Source organism: Fusarium phalaenopsidis (genome assembly GCF_050370095.1).
Source record: "Fusarium phalaenopsidis strain FUZ10S chromosome Unknown contig_32306, whole genome shotgun sequence".
Taxonomy (NCBI): Eukaryota; Fungi; Ascomycota; class Sordariomycetes; order Hypocreales; family Nectriaceae; genus Fusarium; species Fusarium phalaenopsidis.
In genome coordinates, this window is record NW_028145403.1 from 716,740 (window position 1) to 736,806 (window position 20,067).

The 20,067-nt window shown below is 51.4% G+C and overlaps 9 protein-coding genes across 9 annotated transcripts; 6 read left to right on the plus strand and 3 right to left on the minus strand.

Annotated features, from left to right (window-relative positions):
* Positions 1 to 1,260: 1,260 nt before the first annotated feature.
* Positions 1,261 to 4,206, plus strand: LRP88_11070 (Zn(II)2Cys6 transcription factor; the record flags this gene model as incomplete). Its single annotated transcript, XM_083247511.1, has 3 exons — positions 1,261 to 1,424; positions 1,538 to 1,634; positions 2,020 to 4,206. 3 exons carry the CDS (start codon positions 1,261 to 1,263, stop codon positions 4,204 to 4,206), a joined length of 2,448 nt encoding a protein of 815 aa, XP_083096659.1.
* A 556-nt stretch (positions 4,207 to 4,762) lies between these two features.
* Positions 4,763 to 6,223, plus strand: LRP88_11071 (uncharacterized protein; the record flags this gene model as incomplete). The annotated part of the gene is made up of 5 exons (XM_083247512.1): positions 4,763 to 4,973; positions 5,024 to 5,622; positions 5,690 to 5,769; positions 5,828 to 5,905; positions 6,187 to 6,223. 5 exons carry the CDS (start codon positions 4,763 to 4,765, stop codon positions 6,221 to 6,223), a joined length of 1,005 nt encoding a protein of 334 aa, XP_083096660.1.
* Positions 6,224 to 6,835: 612 nt separating this feature from the next.
* LRP88_11072 (uncharacterized protein) lies at positions 6,836 to 8,835 on the minus strand (the record flags this gene model as incomplete). Its single annotated transcript, XM_083247513.1, has 2 exons — positions 6,836 to 6,868; positions 8,716 to 8,835. 2 exons carry the CDS (start codon positions 8,833 to 8,835, stop codon positions 6,836 to 6,838), a joined length of 153 nt encoding a protein of 50 aa, XP_083096661.1.
* Positions 8,836 to 8,991: 156 nt separating this feature from the next.
* LRP88_11073 (uncharacterized protein) lies at positions 8,992 to 9,432 on the plus strand (the record flags this gene model as incomplete). Its single annotated transcript, XM_083247514.1, has 2 exons — positions 8,992 to 9,078; positions 9,127 to 9,432. The coding sequence occupies 2 exons, from the start codon at positions 8,992 to 8,994 to the stop codon at positions 9,430 to 9,432; spliced, it is 393 nt and encodes a 130-aa protein (XP_083096662.1).
* A 722-nt stretch (positions 9,433 to 10,154) lies between these two features.
* Positions 10,155 to 11,296, plus strand: LRP88_11074 (S-adenosyl-L-methionine-dependent methyltransferase; the record flags this gene model as incomplete). Its single annotated transcript, XM_083247515.1, has 2 exons — positions 10,155 to 10,253; positions 10,304 to 11,296. The coding sequence occupies 2 exons, from the start codon at positions 10,155 to 10,157 to the stop codon at positions 11,294 to 11,296; spliced, it is 1,092 nt and encodes a 363-aa protein (XP_083096663.1).
* A 101-nt stretch (positions 11,297 to 11,397) lies between these two features.
* Positions 11,398 to 12,910, minus strand: LRP88_11075 (prolyl hydroxylase family protein; the record flags this gene model as incomplete). Its single annotated transcript, XM_083247516.1, has 2 exons — positions 11,398 to 12,575; positions 12,625 to 12,910. 2 exons carry the CDS (start codon positions 12,908 to 12,910, stop codon positions 11,398 to 11,400), a joined length of 1,464 nt encoding a protein of 487 aa, XP_083096664.1.
* Positions 12,911 to 13,582: 672 nt separating this feature from the next.
* On the plus strand, positions 13,583 to 14,974 carry LRP88_11076 (transcription factor domain-containing protein; the record flags this gene model as incomplete). Its single annotated transcript, XM_083247517.1, has 2 exons — positions 13,583 to 13,589; positions 13,638 to 14,974. 2 exons carry the CDS (start codon positions 13,583 to 13,585, stop codon positions 14,972 to 14,974), a joined length of 1,344 nt encoding a protein of 447 aa, XP_083096665.1.
* A 378-nt stretch (positions 14,975 to 15,352) lies between these two features.
* Positions 15,353 to 16,331, plus strand: LRP88_11077 (phytanoyl-CoA dioxygenase family protein; the record flags this gene model as incomplete). Its single annotated transcript, XM_083247518.1, has 3 exons — positions 15,353 to 15,780; positions 15,829 to 16,056; positions 16,106 to 16,331. 3 exons carry the CDS (start codon positions 15,353 to 15,355, stop codon positions 16,329 to 16,331), a joined length of 882 nt encoding a protein of 293 aa, XP_083096666.1.
* A 1,544-nt stretch (positions 16,332 to 17,875) lies between these two features.
* On the minus strand, positions 17,876 to 18,993 carry LRP88_11078 (uncharacterized protein; the record flags this gene model as incomplete). The annotated part of the gene is made up of 2 exons (XM_083247519.1): positions 17,876 to 18,192; positions 18,264 to 18,993. The coding sequence occupies 2 exons, from the start codon at positions 18,991 to 18,993 to the stop codon at positions 17,876 to 17,878; spliced, it is 1,047 nt and encodes a 348-aa protein (XP_083096667.1).
* Between the last annotated feature and the right edge of the window lie 1,074 nt (positions 18,994 to 20,067).

Here is a 20,067-nt window from a genome sequence, read left to right on the forward strand (position 1 = left end):
TGCGAGATGTTGCCTCCTGAAATTAAGTGAGTTTCTAAGCTACCGTCGACATTTGCGGGGTCGTTTCTTACACTGAATCTTGACGTACATGCCCTGTAAAAAACAGAAGATTTGCCACTGATGATGACCCGGTGGACGTCGATTCTTTCCTCTTCGCATAGAATGGCAAAGTCCGTAAAGTCGCCATTCGCACGCACACTAGATAGGTTAGTTATTGCTCTGAGGATCAAATGCGATTTCTGGAGGAAACATACTTGGCCATTCCGGAATAGGACTTGGGAGTCATTGTGATATCTGAAATGGGAATTCAGATGTTCGGAAGTGGTGTTGGTGTATTCACCTGTGTGAGAAACGAAGTTGGAATTGAAAGCTCGAGTTTGTTTGTGGAGGAGAAAAAGGGTAACATGGACCCAAGGGGGAGGGCTCAGTATAAATGGGCAAAGAAAAGTCAAATCTACTTCGACAGACGACCGGAGCCAACTAGACCCTTTTCAGATGATGTGTGATACCTAAGTTTGAGCGACATAGGCATGGTTAAAGCTTATGTTAAAGGCTTCGGCGTGCGTAGCAGAAAGGCCACAAGGAAAGCCCTGAAAACATGGCGGAAATGGAGGCAAAGTGACACGAGCTCTTTGATATGAAGCTTGTGCATGATAGAGTTGTGATGAGGCGCTTGACAGTGCAGCTTGAAGCTTAAACCGACTGAGCGTGACCAACCGATTAAAGTTTTTAACTGAACTAACTGGGTTGTATGCCGTTGTGTCGGGGAAAACATAGGCCCGTTCTGCACAGGACCAAGGCGGTTGTTAACTCACACTCCGACCATCAAATGTCCTCCCTGGGAAACTATAACCTTCTCATGAGCTGTTTCCATCTCTAGTGGTCACTGGCACAGTGCAGTTTTACATGGGGGCCCCAAACGCTGCCTGTCTTCGGGCAATCAGTCCAGCATCTTTCACCATAGGATGATACAACCCATGGCCACAGCTGAAAAGGGTCGCCGGACTATCGAAGACGGCAACCTTGCCTTGGTCAAGGACCAAAATCTTTGTCGTAGTAAAACTGGATACCCATTAGTACCGGTTCTGTGTTACGGGCCACCTGGCAAGAGAAATGTGTTTAGGCCACTTACTGTTGACTCTAGTTTGTGCATGATGGCAATGATGGTGGTAGGCCTGAAATTGGTGAACAAGGTTTGATGTATCACGCTCTCAGTCATTGCATCCATCCCCGAGGTTGCTTTTAGTGCACATGGCCAGTATGATTCAGACATCAAAGGGTATCAGTGAGATGAAACATACCTTCGTCAAGGATCAGGACTGGAGACTTCTGGATGAGTGCCCTCATCAACGCCAGAAGTTGAACCATTCCGACCGGCAAGCTGGTCCTGGTTTGGTATTAGCGACATGGCCATGGGAAGTCTTGTAAGTAGCGGTTTCGGGGTTACTTACCTTGTGCTGACCCGAGTTTCAAGTAATTGGTGTGATCGTCCGTCGCCAGTCTCATTGATCTTGGCCATCTAGCTGATCACCACTAGGCCGGCTGCCTTGGGCGTGGAGCACGTTGTAAAAGCCCAAGTCACGGGCCATTACCAACATAGCGTGGCCAAGGACTACGATGAAATGAAAGAACCAGTTCGTTTAGGAGTGAATAAGTCACATTTGAGGTCTTTAAACCGAGATACAACATGGCGAAAGCAGAGCGTCGGACCCAATTGCCTAGATAGGCAAGTATAGTGCACACTCCACTGTATGCAGGGATGCCTCAGGCTGTAGAGGGAGTGTTCATCCGTCCTGTTCGGCGCTGCCATTTCTCGCAACTGACCCAGAAACCTCCCTACAGTAGACGAATTACTCACTACTGAATATGGGACCAACGGCCGCACCCAGCAGAGTCAAGAAGACAGACATCACGCGCAGGCGGACTGGCTGCCAAACATGCCGACACCGGCGGCGAAAGGTGCTGTACAGCTGACAGCTGAGAATTCACTATCGTAGCTAACATGTGTGTGCCCAATAGTGTGATGAAACGCGGCCCAAGTGTTTATCCTGTGTACAGAGAGGCGTCGAATGCGGCGGTTACGAGCGTCGCATCGCCTTCAAGGATGTCTCAGCCGCCACCGCTGACTACTCCAAGAGGATCGAAGAGGCCCGTTGGTCGGCACTACGACTACGGGATGCGAATAAGAAAAAGGCAAGAGAGAAGCACCCAGCCGCTAAGCCTCTGATGCCGCAGGATGGTGAGGCAGAGACGCAACAGCAGCTGTCTGAACAAGACGACGACGACCAGACGGACTCGGAACTGAACCTGGGAGGAGGTTCTGATCCTGAGAGTCCAATTCCGCTACAACAGCCCCAGTGTTCGCTTCCACCATCTCGATCTCTAGCAGCAATATCCGCCCTTGATTGCCAGAACCTTGAGCAAAACACGGGCATGGCAGAAAGCTCTCTGAACATCGCCTTTTCACCATCCAGAATCAATTTCGACACCGCTCTTGACTTTCTAGTCCAGAGTCCCTTTACGGAGGCCCAAGGCGAAGCGACTCCAGCCGACCAAGTCGATGATACGCCCACAGTCCTTACTTCTCCATTCCCCATGCCCCAGGCCGTGGAGGGAACAAATAACGAGACCCTTGAGCTTCTTCACGATACCGATGAGGTGTCGATGATGAATCTCTCGCTCCATAGGCAGAGCTTCGAAGACGACAGTAGTTTGCGGGATAACTTGGCGCTCGCCTCAATGCCTTGGAGTAGCCTCCTAATGACGAGGGAGGACGACCAACTGACACCGCTCGACATGCCATGTCCTCATCCTGCGCAGACGCCCAGTCTTTCCGTTCCCACAGAAAACGTCCTGCTGCAAAACTTCGAAATCCACCTGGCACCAACAATCTTTGGGGAAAGGACACCTCTAAACATGCTCCAAGCGGGCAAATCCCTTCGTGCAGCAGCGCTCGCACTTTCGGTCAGCCATATGGAACTGGGCCACGACTCCATCACCCAGTCATTGCGTCTCTCTCCAAGCGATGGTTTACGCTACTACGACCTCGCCATGAGGGACATGGCCCATCGGCTAGAGCAGCCAGGCCGGCACCACGATGAGCAGCTGGTCGGCACTACGCTTCTCCTAGCCTACCGCGACCTGGTAGTTGGATCAATTCGGGATGTTCAACACCACTTGCGCAAGCTTCAATTCATCATGTCCAATTCTAAACGGATGTCAGCTCACGCCATGGCCTTGTTCAAGGCATCCCGCATACTACAGTACGACTTTAGGCTGACGCGGAATCCCACACGAAAGTCTACCACAGCCATTGATGCGTCAGAGCTCCAAGGGCTTCTTGACCCGCAGCTTGCGATCCGCGATATACTGGCTCGCCTCACTCACTTGTACGGGCGCTACTCGATGGAGGCGTCATTCCGCAGTGGTGATGGTGGCTACGGCGAGGTCGGGGCCTCCTCCAAAGCTGTTCAGTGGATACAGCAGATGCTCAACCGCCAGTGTGACTTTCGTCAGTTCCAGCAGAGAGATTATCACGATAAAGATCTGACGGCAGAGGAGTTACAAGACCAATTTGATATCTTATCTCAGCGTCTCGATGCGTGGCACCATGGCCTCTGTGATCACGACATGCCTCGACCCAATCTTGGGACAGAGGAAGATTTCGTAGTCGCGAATCCCCTCGGCACGATCATGACCTTTCGATTCGCAAGCGAGCACAGGGCCGTGGACTACTTGCTCTATCTCCTCTCGCGGCTTATCTGTAGCCGCTTACAGAGCATCTTGAGAGGCAAGAGGATCAACGCCCACGGTCAAGCTTGGGGCAGGGTCATGCTCGGCATAATGGCGTCGATGGATGTCGAAAGGCAAAAGATCTCGTTCCATAGTATAGAGAACCTGCTGATCACCATGATTGAGGTGAGCGAGGGGACTGATCTCCCCATGGCTATCCTGCACACCTTTATTCCTCGGTTCTCCTCGTCCTGCTGGAACGCGCAGGGGGCGGCCTCTTGGGCTTTTGTTCGGCAAACCGCCGAGCTCGTAATTCGTGAGAGACTCCGTGGCAAGGACGTTTGGTCTGTGTTGGTGGCCAGAGATGACTATGAGACTGATAAGGATTGGTACGCAGCATGTAATCGAAGGGCCGTGGTGTTTGGGCACGACAGTAGCGGAATCGGGTTTCGAGAGCTTCATTTTCTTCAGTAGGCACACAGACGTTTTAGACACAGTTACAAGCAATACTTGTCCAAGGCAGGATTCTGCTTCCATGGAGAGTGGGCCGCCCCCAGGATTTGTTTGTTCATGCGCATCGCCGCCGTCTTCACACAGATGAAGCAGCGAACAGCCACCCTCACCAGGGCGGCTGTTCTTGCACCGAAGAATATGGCGGCGGCGGAGGATCGTAGTTGGAAAATGAAGTCTCACTGCTCCAGTTGGTATGAGGCGGTGAAAAGAGTTGGGCTTGGTATCATACCTATGCCATGGAATGTCTGTTTCTAGACTCGTCTTTTAAGGTTGGTGTTCGAGGAAGTTGTCTTTGGACACCAGCCTGCACGTATACTTGAGACCGGGAGCGCAATGCACTTCCTATTTAGGAAACTGTTGTGACAGCCCCAGGGCCCCGTACATCTGTACACCACCTACCTAGGTTCAACAAGCCACTACTTCTGTTCCCCCTGAAGCCTTTGACAAAGTCTCCCGCAATTAAAGGTCATCCACTCTCTGCATGCCCTCTCGTTGTTCAACATAGTAGTAACACACAATGTCACCGCTTCCTCCTTCCCACCGTGGAGAGCGCAACGTTCATGAAGATCTCATGATTGATCTCAGCCGCGAGGTGGAAAAGAATGCATACCATCATATCAAGAACCCCAATGGGATCATTGACCTGGGCTCAGCCCTCAATTGCATCATGCGAGATGTGATGGGACCTTGGGTCCAGCGTCGCTTGAGCAAGAAACAGATCAGGGAATGTGAGTTTTGAGTCTGTCGTCTCTGCGAATCGTTGCTCACCTAGGCAAAGCTCTCGACTACAACGACACCCAAGGCAGCCCGGAGCTTCTCCATGCCGTTTCCAGTTTCGTAAACCTCTTCTTTCGATGTCGCTACCCACTAGTGCCCTCCAACGTGCTCGCTGCCAACGGCTGCACTAGCTTGCTCGACTCCCTGGCATTCAGCATCGCGGATGAAGGGGATGCCATCCTTCTGCCGACGCCGAGTTACGGCATGTTTGCCCATAACCTCACAGCCAGGAATGGAGTTCGCCTTGTTCATGTTCCGTGCGATGACATTCCTCAGGATCGGTTCATGGCAGATGCACCTCTCGGCGACTCGAGCTGGAGCTCCCTTCTTGCGCGCCGCCTGGAGAGGTGCATAGTACAGGAGCGCGCTCAAGGATCTAAAGTAGCAGCTGTCCTTCTCGCCAATCCCGAAAACCCTCTCGGCCGTTGCTACAGCCCCGATGTCCTTTTGCAAGTATCCCAAGTCTGCGGGCTGCACCAGGTTCATCTGATCGTTGATGAGATATACGCATTTACTGGGGGCAATGACTTTACCAGCATCCTGAGTCTCGACACCGCCATGAACCGCGAGAACATCCACGTCTTGTGGGGGATGAGTAAGGTAAGTTGGCAGTTCTTTGACGTCGCGTGGCTTGATCGGGGTGACTGACAAGCCCACCTTGCCATAGGATTTTGGCCTCGGCGGTCTGAGGCTGGGATTCCTCTTCACTTACAACAAACGACTATACGAGACCATGAGGACCCTGAGGTACGTGCTTCCTATCGGTATACGCACCACACTGCGGCTAACAAGTTGTTGCTCTCAGCATGTTCGGTTGGGTTTCCGCCTTCAGTGCCAAGGTCAGCACCGAGGTCTTGTCCGATCATGACTATCTGTCGCAGCAGTTCTTTCCGTTGCTTCAACAGAGGATAGATGGTAGGAGGATGAACATCACGAGCCGTCTTGCCAAACTTGGAGTGCCTTGTATTACGCCCCAAGCCGGGTTCTTCATCTTCATAAACTTGTCGGCATGGATGAAGTGCTTGTCTATCGACGATCCAAAGGAAGACTTAGAGTTGAAGCTTCTCCGTCACTTGATGGCTCATCAGGTTTCCTTGGAACCTGGGCAGGTGAGAAAATGTTGTCATGTCCATGTTGCTCGACCCGACTAACACACTCAAAAAGGCGTTTTTCTCTTGCTCTCGCGGCTGGTTTCGCTTAAACTATGGTGTCGAGGAGGCTGTTCTTGAACTTGGGCTTCGTCGGCTCGAACACGCGTTGGGGGTTTTGGAGGACGACGGGTTGACTTTATGCGATTCAGTGGCTGATGAGCCTGGCGGGAAGGAGAAGGGTAACAAGAGTCATATGAAGAACTGGGTCATGTCATCTTTCTTTTATAGCACGTAGTCGCTTTGCTTTCTTTTCTTTACTACTCCATTGTTCATTATGATTCCAAACATAGTGTCCTGCCCTTCGCGGATTCATCGTCAGGGGGGAAATTTGGGCAACTATCTGGACAAAAGGGCCTTGAATCGCCAGGTGATCTTGAATTTCCGCTGAAATGTAGAGCAGGCTAGTATTCTAAAGTAGGGATTTATCATCCCCCGCTTTCATTATGGTGTCTAGTGAGCCCGCCAGCCACGCCTTAACAAGCTGGGTGACGCCTTGGGGCTGGTCCCGAGGAGCCATATGCCCTGCATTGTCAACCATGGCAAATGCCAGCCTGCTAAAGCTCTTGACTTCTCCCCCATGGGACCTAGTGCCATCTTTACCCAGGAAATACCACGGTGTTAATCTTTGCGTCTGAAATCTAGCTTGGCCGCTCCACACGAGGTTATCGAAGGCTAGAATGTTGCCCTCTGTACTGCTGTTACAGATGTCAGCCCGTCTCTTCTTCAAGAAACACAAGAGGTAGATTACACAATGACGTCGTTGTTGCCGTTAACAACCAGAATTGGTGTCGCCTTGTCGTCGAGAATATTCGACAGCTCGCGTGTGGATGGGATCACCATATCAGGGTGAGTCGCCCACTCCGTGTTTAGATCCATGTTCACCACGCTATAGTTAACCGCTCTCTCGAAGCCAAGCGCTCTTTGCAGGTTTTCAGAGTTCATGTACTTTTCGACTTGTTCCATTCCTAACACGGATTTGTTAGCCATAGAAAACTGGGCTTCCGTGAGTCTGGCTTGCCTAGATGGCCACACATGGGCGGCGTTGTGCACTTGGTTCTATCGTCGTAAGGGTTACGGCCACCGGGCACCACTTGCTGATAGAAGTGTTCCCAGACAGCTGCACAGTTCTTCGACGCCTCGCTGCAAATGTCTGCATCGTATGTTGCGCTGCAGAGCTGCCCAAACTTGTAGCATGCTGGGTACGCAGCCTCCATCTCAGCGCAGGCTGTGCCATTGAGAGGATTCGATATGGTTTTAGAGCGGCAGAGATGACGGTAGGCGCCCAGAGACCTCCAACGCTCATCCACAAACGCATTAAAGAGCATGACGGAGGTCAACTTCCTCTTTGTCATAGAGGCATATACCGGACAGTAGCGACCACCAAATGACTCACCCGCTAGGTGAATTTCCCGGTCTTGTAGCTGCGGGAAGAATTCGGTCAAAAACGTCTCGAGGAAATGGTCGAAATCGACCCCTCCTTCAGTCAGACTCGCAGCCCAGAGGTCGGAATCCTCGGTTCCAGAAAATCCAACGCCAACGGGTTGGCTAGAGGAGTTAGCAATAGAAGAAAGGCGAGAAGAGGGGGATTATGTATACTCTATAAACAGGACATTCGCAAAGTTAGTCCAACTAAGTTCATTGCGAGTCGTCCCTTGGCCATCGTCGTTGACAGTACAAGGGCCGACCAGCTCATGGAAGGCACCAAGCAGAGACGATGCTCCAGGACCACTGAGATGGGTCAGTAGGCATTTTCGAATATTCAGCCGTCTTACCCATTCAGCCAAATGATCAATGGCGCCGTCTCGGGATCAGCTCGACTCTCAAAATACCCTTCAACATGTCAGTAAAGGTCGGCCTTGCGCAAATTGGGGGCCTCACAGAAAAACATGTCCCTACGGTCTCCAACAGGCACGCTGCCTGTCCAGTGGGCAGACCCGGCATCACAGAGACTGTCATTTTGTCTTAGGAGCCTCGACCGATGCGTGGGCAGAGAAGGCTGTCGGTGGTTTCCCGTCAATGGCTGTTGAGGCTGGCTTGGTGCTGCAACTGCAAGCCACGACACAACAAGGGGAAGCAGGTAGAACTTCATCATGCGAGACATCGCGAGGTGAGGTGCACTAACGAACTGGTGGGTGCGCGAGGGGAAGACGATGACCTTCTGAGCGACCGCCGGGTCGCTTTGAGGAGGGGGATTGCAATACGACTTCCTATTTAGGCAATCGGGTGCGCTTGGCGATCCGGCGACAAGGTCAGTCTCCACCCGGCGTTGGTCCCGGCAGCCACCGGGATAAAGAGAAGTTCATCGTGTTGCCCATCCCTAGTTTCAACCATCACTCTGTAGACTCGACACGTTCGACATACCATGGCGTCCTTTCTGCGGGCCTTGCTTACGGTAGTAGTTGTTTCCGCAGCTTCGACCAATGCATCAGGCTCATTCAGAACCCTTAGCCAGCCTGAGGAGGTTTGCCCTTCAGCCGGTCGAGGCCATGTGGGGTACTATGACTCTGGTGAGTTTGGTGTCAGTCCTGGTGGAGGGAGGAACTCTGCCGATCAAGGTCACAAACGACGGCAGGAAGCACCTCTCCTTCTGGATGGCCGAGTCGGGGGACACCATGGTAAGATCCCGTTGTTCTTTGGATGACGGGCGGCCCAGGCTGCGCATGTGTCGGGTTTGAGCATTTTTGGGAGTCCGTATGATTTCCGAAAAACAGGCACAGATCAGGAGTTTTGTGATGAAAAGGGAGGCTAGATCGCGGCACATCTGAAATCCTCTCATTCGAGGTCCCTGCTGGGAATCCCGGATGGTGTCTAGCCTCACATGTGCGACAATGAGGTTTACGAAACCTATGACAAGAAGGGCATCACGTACCAAGATCCAGCATGGATGGAGGAACTTCTGGGGCAGGTAAGTCTACCTTGACTATCCACGAGTGTGCTCAGAATTCGCCAACAGGCACAGGGCTATCGTGTCCTGGTGTACGTAGGAAACAAGGACTGGTATAGCAACGCAGCTGGACAGAGGGAGCTCGCTGACCATCTTCGCTGGCAGCATCAGCCAACCTTCAAGTCTCTAGATGTCAAGCCTCTCAAGATGAATGGTAGGAAGATTAGGCTGAAGAAGGATTTCAAGCACTTGGACTTTGTTGACATTTACGACGCCGGGCATCTCGTCTGCGGAGGTCTCGTTCATGATAAACTCCTGGTTAGATGGCAGAATCAAGTCTACGTAGAGGTCGGCAGTAATACAGTAGCTAACTAATGCAGTCGTCGTTATATACCATTGTTGTTGGTCCATTTGTGTCGGCCAGAGGTATAGGAAAAGCCAGGAGGTGTAAGGGTAGTCGTAGCCAACAAAAGCTGGTGTGGTTACGATGTCGCTTGGCTCAATCTAGGACAAGTCCTCAGGCGTTTTACTATTTAAAGTACCAATCTTCTAAATCGCTGAGATTGGAGGGCCAAACTACTACGGTTCGATGATGGGTTATGTGGGAGACAGTTGTTAGATGAATGGGCAATAGAACACAAGTTTGAGGGCTGGTCGAGCAAATGAGATAACATGATGGACCTCGGTATCTACGAAACACTCCCTTGTATGCGAAAAAGGAGACCCATCAGATTCGATCATGATATGATGTCCACTACAACGTGGACCCCTTGCAGTGTTACAGAAACCTCGGACCCTTCTCTACAAAGTCAATCTCCCCGCCTTGGCCACCATCCTTGTCTCCGAGGCACGGAGCGTTTGCTCTTCGCGGATCGCACATCGTCGCATCTGTTGGCGGACAGTGGACCCGGATCCATACCGCGGCCCGTACCCGGAGGCACGGACTGGAACTCATTGGACCCTGGTTGCTTGCGTTGATGCAGTTGGTTGTAATGGTACGACGAGTTGCGAGACCGAGGATGAGGGGGAGATCTTTGATGGTCGGTTTGCGCAGCTCGACTTGTTGGTCTTGTAATTGTTAAACATCGATTGTCAAAATGGGTGCCAGTGATCGTGCTCCAGGTGCTGGAGTTGAGGCTCCAGCTGAAGCTCAAGCTGGAGATGTCAACCCCATGCTTGCTCCATCGCATTGGGAGGTAAGTACCGCTATAAGCAAACCTACTGATTGAGACTGACGGCGACTAAGAACACCGGTCCCGTGGACAATGAAGCAGACGACGCCGACTCCTCCCTCGGCCAAGACGCCGCCAGCTCTACCGCCTCCATCAGCTCCAGCATCATCCAGTACTGCGTCATCAACGGCCGCACATACCACGCCGATCGTGGCGATGCCCAGTATTGGGCCTCCAACGACGCTCAAGCCAGCGAAGCCCTCGACATCATCCACCACACGTCGACCCTTGTGATTGATGGCAAGCTCTACCTCGCGCCGCTCAACAAGGGCGACGTCAACAAGGTCCTCGACGTTGGAACAGGAACGGGCATCTGGGCTATGGACTTTGGCGATGAGTTTCCTGAGGCAGAGGTGGTGGGTACGGATATCTCGCCTATTCAGCCGACGTGGGTGCCGCCGAACGTCAAGTTTGAGATTGAGGACTTCACCCTGGATTGGACGTTTCCCGATGACTCGTTTGACTTTGTGCATATGCGGTTCCTCTATGGGAGTGTCCCGGATTGGTACCAGTTGTATGAGCGAGCTTATCGCGTGACCAAGCCTGGAGGATGGATCGAGACACATGAGGGTGATCCCATGGGTCAGAGTGACGATGGTACCCTCAAGCCGGGTAGTGCCATTGCGGAATGGGGCAAGTTCTTCTATGAGGGTAGCAAGAAGCTGGGACGCATCTTTTCGCCCATCCCAGAGAGTCTGCAAGAAAAAGGTCTCAAGGCAGCTGGCTTCGTCGACATTGAGACCAGGACGATCAAGGTTCCGGTCGGAGACTGGCCCAAGGATGAGAATCAAAAGGAGATTGGAAGGTTCACCAACCTCGGCATTGAGACTGACGTTGAAGGCCATATTACCTTTATGGCTAACCTGCTTGATGGTTGGACGCGCGAGCAGGTCATTCTGTACTGCGCCCAGCTACGTCGTGAGCTGAGGGCTAAGAAGACGCATGCGTATTACCTCCAGAGGATTGTATGGGGACGGAAGCCCGAGGCCGAGGAAGAAGCTGCGTAAGGCAGACGAGACATCAATTGCGTACATACATCATTGTGATATCCCAAGCCTCGTCAAGATTTTAACTCCAGGGCAGCCAAACTTTTGATCATCACAAAGCATTACACTTTTAGTTCTTCCGAACACTCTACGTCATACTCAATTTCTGTCCTGATGACATACTTGGCTCCCTTCCTTACGCCTGTGCCCTCGTGTAGCAAGGCGCTGGTATCACCGTGCGGGAAGATGGCAGCACCACCCATCACTGGTCGGATGGGGTACGCGTTGAGAGTCCCTTCGTGCGCTGCGGGGATAAAGTATGTCGTCTCTCCACCTTCGAACTCCTCATTGAGGTAGATGAGGAAGGTAAGCAAGGAGCTCTGCTTGTTCTCCGCGGGCGAGTTATCGTAGATGTATGTATCGTCCTTGGCAATTCCTGAAGGCGGCCAAGCTCCGTCAATATGACATCGGTACTCGGCGCCGGGAACGTATCGGTAGACACGGAATCGTCGGTTGATTCCTCTTGCTAATCGACCGTTGAGCGACGCAGGGACAAATGGCGAGATGCGCGACCACAAGGTATCGTGGAAAGTCTCGTCAACAACCCAGTAGAAGTTATGAGCCAGGATGCTGATGTCCCCATCCTCACGGAGTGGCGCGTCAGCGAGGAATTTGACGTGCTCGCCAGCTCGAATAATGGCTTTGCACTCGTCGGGGTATAGGACGTTGGTGGCGACACGGAGGCCGGGCACAACGGGGTGGTCTTGGCAATCGGTAGGTGGTTTCGTCGTGGAGAGAGGAACGGCTTCGGGTGTGGAGGCGTAGAGGATGGCGTCGTGGTGGTTGGGAGGTTTGCGGTCAGGGCCGGGAGTTGTCTCGATGATGCGCAGGGATTTAGCCAGAGAAGGTGGCGCTGAAGCGACGAGTGACCCGTCGAGGACAGATGCGTAGACTTGTTCTGATGTCGTTGAAGGGCGACGGTCCCAGATGGTCTGTAGAGCAATAGGAGAGGATAGCTGTACTGAAGCCTTGGGGTTGGTGTCAACTGGGCCACAGACACGCAGGACAGCGTCAAGCACACGAATGAGCTCTTCTTCTCTTTCGGTGCGCTGGACAGAATTGCCCTCCTCTGGTAGCGTCGACAGCCCACTGATGACATCGAGCTCCCTCACCCAGCGGCAAAAGGCACCAATCTTGGGCTTCTCGCCACGAATCCTCATCTCAGCGAGTAGGATCCGAGCCTCGGTATATCTTCGATCGGCGAGAGCGCCCGTGATTTGCGCCGTGAGGTTTGCGCCAGCTATGATAAGATCAGAGGTGACACTTTCAACGTCCAGCGTGCAGCCTACCCGCATTATTCACACCCGTCGTGCATGCTTGACGGAAATCATAGACAGCACCGCGAAGGTCCTTGCAGAACTTCGACTTGATCAGACCAGGATATTGAGCTAGCGAATTCAGGGTATCGATGGTGATTTCGAGTTCTTCGGTCGAGACGACGGTGTGGAGGTTCTTGGGTTCGAATTGCGCGCCATCGGGAGGAGGAGTGAGGACGGGGGCGGTCTTGGGGTGTTTGTTAGGATGCTCGGCTTGAGCGTTTTGCTGCTTTCTCTTCTTTGACTTGGACTTGGCCATGGCTGATGGATTGATTGATTGCGATTGATAAAGAGCTTGGTGGGGAGGGAGGGCAGAATTGATCCCACGAGTGTGGGGTTAGTCGCTCCCGCTAAATCACGAGAGCGGTGTGTAGTGGCAGAATGGTGACAGTTGCCACCCAGGTCTGGGAAGATGATCAATTAATCCCCAGCAAGAAGGGGAGAATAATTTCATCCAACCCTTCGGATATTAGCGATGCGATTTCTCGTGTTCATAGAGACTTTTCAGCTCTTTTCAACCCGAATTGCTGTGTAGACATTAGAGCCGCAACCTGCCAATCGCCGTCTCCACTCCGAGGTCTAGGGTTGCTCCCCCTCGCGATGACAATCATCCCCCAATCTCATGCTACACGCTCCATGTTATGGCTTCTTGAGACCAAGCAAGCCATATTGAGGCGGATTGTAACTCGTTTAACTTGACTGAGTCTTGTAGATCTAGCTAAACTGAGTTGACGACACGTTTTTCGCGGTTCCCTGTGCCGAAACTCGTTTCGTCTCCAGACCAAAGCTGGGGTAACCACAAATCAACTCCTCACTTTTGCCCGTTGACCTATCGGCATAACCATTTTAAAGGGTCATCCAGCGCCAATGTGAGCGAATTTCACCGAATCCTTTGACTACCTAAATACCCTTGATCAAAACGACAGTCAATATGAAAGGTTGGTGGCCGGATGCCCCGGCAATCACTCGGCGCTGACAAGCCATAGGCTGCTCCATGTGTTCAAAACGGCGTATCCGCTGTGATCATAGCCGCCCCACTTGCACAAAATGCCTTCGAAAAGGCCTCGACTGCCCCGGATATGAGCCCAAACTCCGGTGGGTTGGAGGACCGGCTGTCCGGGGTCGCTTAAAGGGATTCCAGCCACAAGCCTCGTCCGCAGATATACAGCCAAGCATTGATACATCTTTTCACTCGTTCCTTGGCTATCCTTTACAAGAACTGGTTGACTACTACGACAAGCAACTATGCAAGATCATGGTATGGGTGGACTCGGCCGACAACATTTATCGAAGATACGTTCTTCCTCTGGCACAGACAAATCTCACGGTCCGGCTCTCCGTGGCTGCCGTCTCTGCTCAACATGCCGCAGCTTCTCGTGGAGCCTGTCTCATGTCCGAGGATGCCCGGAATCAAGCTATTTCCGTGATATCGAGGCACATTACAGATGTGACGAATCATCTTGCTAACGGGCATGAGATTGACAAACAGCTGAGTTTGGATGACGCAGAATGGATGTTAGCCTGCATGCTTGTCCTCTCATGCTACGAAATGGCTCACTCTGGCGCATCAGCGGCCGAGATTCATCGCTCGGCGGCAAGATCCCTCGTCAATACGCTTCCAACAGCTCAATGTCGGAAATCCATGTTGTTCATGTCTTTGAGGAACATGCTTTCTACATACGAGGTTTTTGCATCTACAACTTGCTTCGACTTGGAAAATGTCCAAGATGCCATCCTCCCGATATCCGAGGCGGGCACGGTGCTTCTAGACGAGAGTATTCTATTTGCCGAGTATCTTGGGCTGCTGCACCAAGCTACTGTACTAGCACGCCAACCTCACAGAGTCCAGGCTCCAGGTCGTGACTGGAGGACTGACTTTGAGATGGCCCGAGGAACAACTTTGATGATTGGAGGCAGGCTTTCCATCACGGCCCAACAGCGCCGTGATCTGATCCGCCTTGTGGATATTCATCACAACGCCGCCCTCCTTTATGTATCTCGATGTCTCGGCTATGGAACCACATACGAAACCATGTCGGCCTTCTCAGACCTCAAGAGGCAACTTCTGGCGTTTGAAGATATTGCCGACTGGACCCATAATCTCGCCTGGCCAGTGTTTATCGCCGGCGTGGAATGTCACGGGGACGCGCAAGATCAGAAGATCGTCTCTGATCTGTACGAGACCATCGTGCGGGTGACGAGACTCAAGTCATACCGCGAGGTGCTTTGCTTTTTGCAAGACTTTTGGTCGGGAAGCGAGCCCGACTGGCAAGTGTTGGCGAGAGAGTGGGAACTGCTCGGCAAACGAGTTTTGCCATACTGAATCTCCACCTCGATGATGCTGCTTGGATATATCCAGGTAACAACTGGCAAAGTTTCCTCTTGTTAGTCGTCTTACAGACATGGGTACTGTCAAAGTTCTCTCAGTTTGAGTACCTATTTAGGTCTGGCTCGAACATCTCTCTTCTGAGATACCGCTTTCGTGCTAAACTTTCGCGTGGAGCCATGCAAGTTTCTCAATCTCGATACCAAAGAAGGAAAAGCGCGTCTTTGACCATTTGGGTAGTCAAGACGAGAAACTCACCTAGGCTTCACAGTTCTGAGGTCATAAGGACTATAAAAATGTCGAGAAATCCGACCAGATGGCCGATTCTTTCTTCTCAATCATCCTGAGCTTAGTTACCCTCTCTTACCTATAGTCATGACTGTCCCAACACCCCCAATTGCTCGCTTCGACGCAACCGACCCTTCAACCACCATCGATAAGTTGGTCGAGGTGATTAAGCGTGATGGAGGCGTAATTGTCGAAAAGTTGATTACCCCCGAGCTTGCAACTCAGATCAGCAAGGACCTCAAGCCTGCCTTTGATACTGATATCAAGGACAAATATGGCTTCTTCCCCGAAACGACCCAACGAGCCACGGGCTTACTTGGCTTGTCTGAGGCCTGTGTTGAACTCGCTTGCAGCAAAATCTACAATGAAGTTGCTCAGGCTGTGCTGCCGTCGACTTACTCTTTCTGGAGGGGTGATCACAAGAAGACGGTTAGCGGCAAACCGATTATTTCCTCTACAGCTGGGTTCCGTGTGAACCCTGGCGGAACACAACAGGTTCTGCATCGAGACGACAAGTATGCTTTCCGATAACCCCCTCACGGTCAGCTGCTGAACCCTTCCAGTGACTATTACTCACACAACACTGATGAACCTTTGATGATTGGATGTGTCACAGCCTTGACCAAGACGACAAAGGAAAATGGTGCTACCATCTGCATCCCCGGATCGCATCTATGGGGCCCTGAGCGAAGGCCTTTGGATGAAGAGGCGGTTCCTGCTGAGCTTGACATTGGCGATGCGCTCATCTTTTTGGGCAACCTGTACCATGCCGGTGGCGCCAACACAACCAAGTACGTGACTACTTCCCCCAACTTGTATAAAAATATTGACATATTTTAGGAATGAGTACCGGGAAACCGTTGGCATATTCCTCTGCAAGCCATATCTCCGCCCGGCAGAGAACCAGTTCCTCATGGTTCCTTTGGAGAAAGTCAGGAAGATGAAGCCACAGGCACAGCGCTTGCTGGGATACGGCCTATTGGAGCCAGGGGTTGGATTTATGAACTATCAGGATCCCATGAGAGTATTGTTTGGAGTCGAGGACGAAGAGACGGTCAACATGTGACTGGATGACCTTGCTTGTATTATCATTTCTGAATGGAAATTATGTCTTTCTTCTTTCTGTTAAACTCGAGCTATTCTTTAGCCCTTAGTTCACCAGGACCAGACACCAAGTAATTGCTAGGGCTGTATATCGACCATCCGACACTCTTTGTGAGGAACCCAGACAGACCAAGTGTCTCAAGTCCACCTCGCGCTGTAACCATCTTAATGATGCCTATGCCATGGGCGAAGAAGGCATCCATATCTCCTTCAAAGTGCTGTAGTCTGGGGTTAGGCAAGCCTTCAACAGGGAGAAGAGCACGTACAGATTCGGACGCCATCAGCAAAGCCAGCGCAATGGTCGTATCACTCGCCACCACCTGTGAGGCAATCGCCTCTTTTGCCATCTCAAGGCATGTGAGGCGATATTGAAGTTTTTTCACCGCATACTTCTTCGAGTTGCTGTTGTTCGTTGTGGCGGCATAATTGCGGCATGCTACGTGAAATATTGCGGCCATCAAGCTTGGTTGACCCATGGCCCATGGCACCCATACGTCTCTCATCGACGCTTGGAAGACCTTTTCGTCTTCTTTGTGGTAACATGCTTTGTAGCCGTATTCGATGACATAATTGAGGTCTGATGGGTAAGCTTGAGTTTTGGAGGTGTTCGAGGCATGACTGAACTCACAAAAGTCAAACAGATAGTGCTCGTCTTCTGACATTGATCTGGCGAATGCTTGGTAGGCATCCTTGCGAGCACTTCCAACCAGCTGGATCGGGCTCGGAGAACGACTTCTGGTTCTTCTCTGTAATGCCGTCGTTTGTGGCTTTGGAACAAGTCTGCGATGCCTGGCGCTGAGACCGATAGCGAATTGTGGCGTTTCTTCTTGATTTCCATTCAAAGAAACATATTCATCCTCCACCTCTTGTTCCTTTCGAACCTCATCTGATATTGTATCCTCTTCAAAAGCGATTTTCGGCGTCGAACGCTGGCGCTGCTTCGTTTCGCGTTGAAGGGCACGTGAATGCTTTGCTGCATGAGACCTGATGAGTCTGATGTTGCTTGTGCTGCCAAGCCCATTGCCTGGGATGGTGTTGATGAATTGGACCCTGCCAGTATGTGACTCTTCTTGCCTGCTCTGGACATGGCCCTTGGGTCGTCTACCGCGGCCTCTCTTTTGGAGCACGACTGTTTGCCCGCTGATCAAGGGCCCGGCCCGCTCGGCTTGCATCCCCGTAGATAGATAGCGTCAAGAAACACGTGTTAGGTGAATGAAAGAGGGCTTAGATACCAGGTTTGCAGACAGTTGATTAAATAGAGAGAAGGGAGAGATTTGAAATGAGGTCGTTGAAGTAATATGAAGCTAAAGTAGGTCTGACTCAGCTCACGATCCGAGCCAATGAGTGGCGTGATGAGAGCCACAGGAGGTAACGAGGTAAGCCTAAGGACTAAGAAACACACAAGAGCATTACATCAAGGTACTAGAATGTATAGTGCCCTATACTTGGTATGGACGTTGTCATTTGTAACTTATTTACTGCCATTCAATCAGAACACCTCTTCTATCACTTCTTCAGCTTGAGGTCGATGATGCCTTGCACCGTCTCCTTCACACATGTCTCCAAGCTGATCCAGTCACGTCCGGCCCATTTCTTGACCAAACCAGGCGCAATGTCATTCTCAACCTTGTAGGTCAAGCTGGGATTCTCGGGTTGAAAGTTGTCAACAAACTTGTGGTCCGGGTAGACGTTGCGCAGGATGTCGAGACAGTTGTCCCAGTTGAACGATCCCGCGAGGACCTGGATCCGCTGGCCTTTGACATCTGGGTCTAGGGCAGCGGCGACGTGAAGGACTGCGACGTCGGTGACGTGCGAGTAGTACACTATGCCCCAGAAGAAGATACTAATTAGCGACTTCTCGTTCCCAATTGGAAGGATAACGTTGGAAACTTACGTGCAGGCGTCTGCAAAGCTGCAGTGTTGCCCAAGTACAGCTGCTCAAAAAGCTGCGGCGGCACAGAACGAAGATGCTTGTCAACTCTGATATCTCCCAGAATCACGCAAGGACTGACAGAGTTGACAACCCAGGGAAGTTTCTCATCTTTGACAAACTTCCACACAGCCTTCTCAGCTTCGACCTTGGAAGCGCAATAGACGGGAATAATCCGGTCAGCTTCATAAGGCGCAGGAGCCCAGGCCGCTTTAAGTGCAAACTCATTCCAGGTGTCGAGATTGGTGATTGTGTTAGATATACCTGGGGCGGGGAATGTGGCAGCCCAAAAGGTGGATGTAAAGATGAAACGCTTGACTGATGACTCGCGGGCTGCAGAGCGACAAACTGTCAGTGCAGCCTCGACGGTTGCAGGAATGGCAATATTGGGGTCCGCCACGAAGTCGCTGATGATGGCGACATGAATCACAGCTGACACGCCCTTGACGACATCATCAAATGCGTTGGGGACACTGGTATCGGCAACAACGAGCTCAAGGTCGCCTCGCTTGGCATATGGCGCAACAAAATCATCGTCCAGAAGCCATTGCGAAGATTCTAGGTCGCGGACAGTTCCACGAACCTTGAATCCTCGCTTCAGTAGCTCTATCACGATGTGACTTCCGGTGTGGCCGTTGGCAGCGGTTACGAGAACCCATGAGCCTTGGGGGATGGCGGTGAGGTTGTCGGTCATGTTGAAAATGCTTTGGAGGGAAGAGGAGATGTGAAATTAGGTGTTTACTGTTGATGAGGAGTCTGAGTTTGAAAGGGTCTATAGCTGTCTCTTTATACATGGATTTTCAATAGCATTTCTTCAGTGACGCATGGAGATAAGAGATGCTGTAAGGCTTTTCATCGTGACAATCAACTCCCCACCAATGAGAATGCAGATTCAAAAGACGAGCAACTTCCCATTTTGGAAAAGGCGTCCTGTCTCTCCATTGATTCCATTACCAACCACAACAGCCATGATGCTCACCAAGTGGCGATCATACTTTGTCATCTCACTTGAAGTCTAGCCAATCATTGGACGTTTTTAAGCTTGAGCAAATACCAAGTTGGGGATAGTGCTGACGGAGCTGAGCCGACGAGGGTGGTGCTGAGATGTGAGGCTGCTTATGGAACTCCGCAAAAGGTGGGAGTCAGATCTGCGCAAGGATCTATTTGTATGGAAGGAGAGAGCTGTGAACATACTATATTCTTACTTTCAAAATGATACACCTTCTCTTAATATTGTAGTAAAGGGACTGACGTGTGATGGAAAGTAGACAAGGCCTCGGTCTTGAAGATGTAGGTAGATTGCTATTCCAGATACCATACTACTAGAAATAGACGAGTAATAGGAGACAAATACAGATTATGAAATGAATAATGTATTTTAAGATACGATATCGCTAAAGTTTGCTTGATACATAATGAATCTTACCTTTATAGGAGGGTACCTCAGCTATTTGTCTGATGGGGTTTTTGATGTGAGACTTGTGCGGCGTGATCAGGAAAGAAAATTTATCAATAACCTGCAGAAACCAATCTGAATAGTGGCTTGATGGCAATTCGAGGGACCTTATCTATATGCCCAGTGGGTTGTGAGCAAAAGGTTTTGTGCGCGGAACGCGCGGGGGTAGCCGGAGAGAGCCAAGGCGATTAACAAGTGGAAATTGAACTACCGCGGGAGGCGCGCATTATAGCTGTAGGTGAGACCGAAATACCGAGAGTCTATTTGGTTAGAAGTAACGGGGCGATGCATAAATGTGGCTTCCTCTCAGAC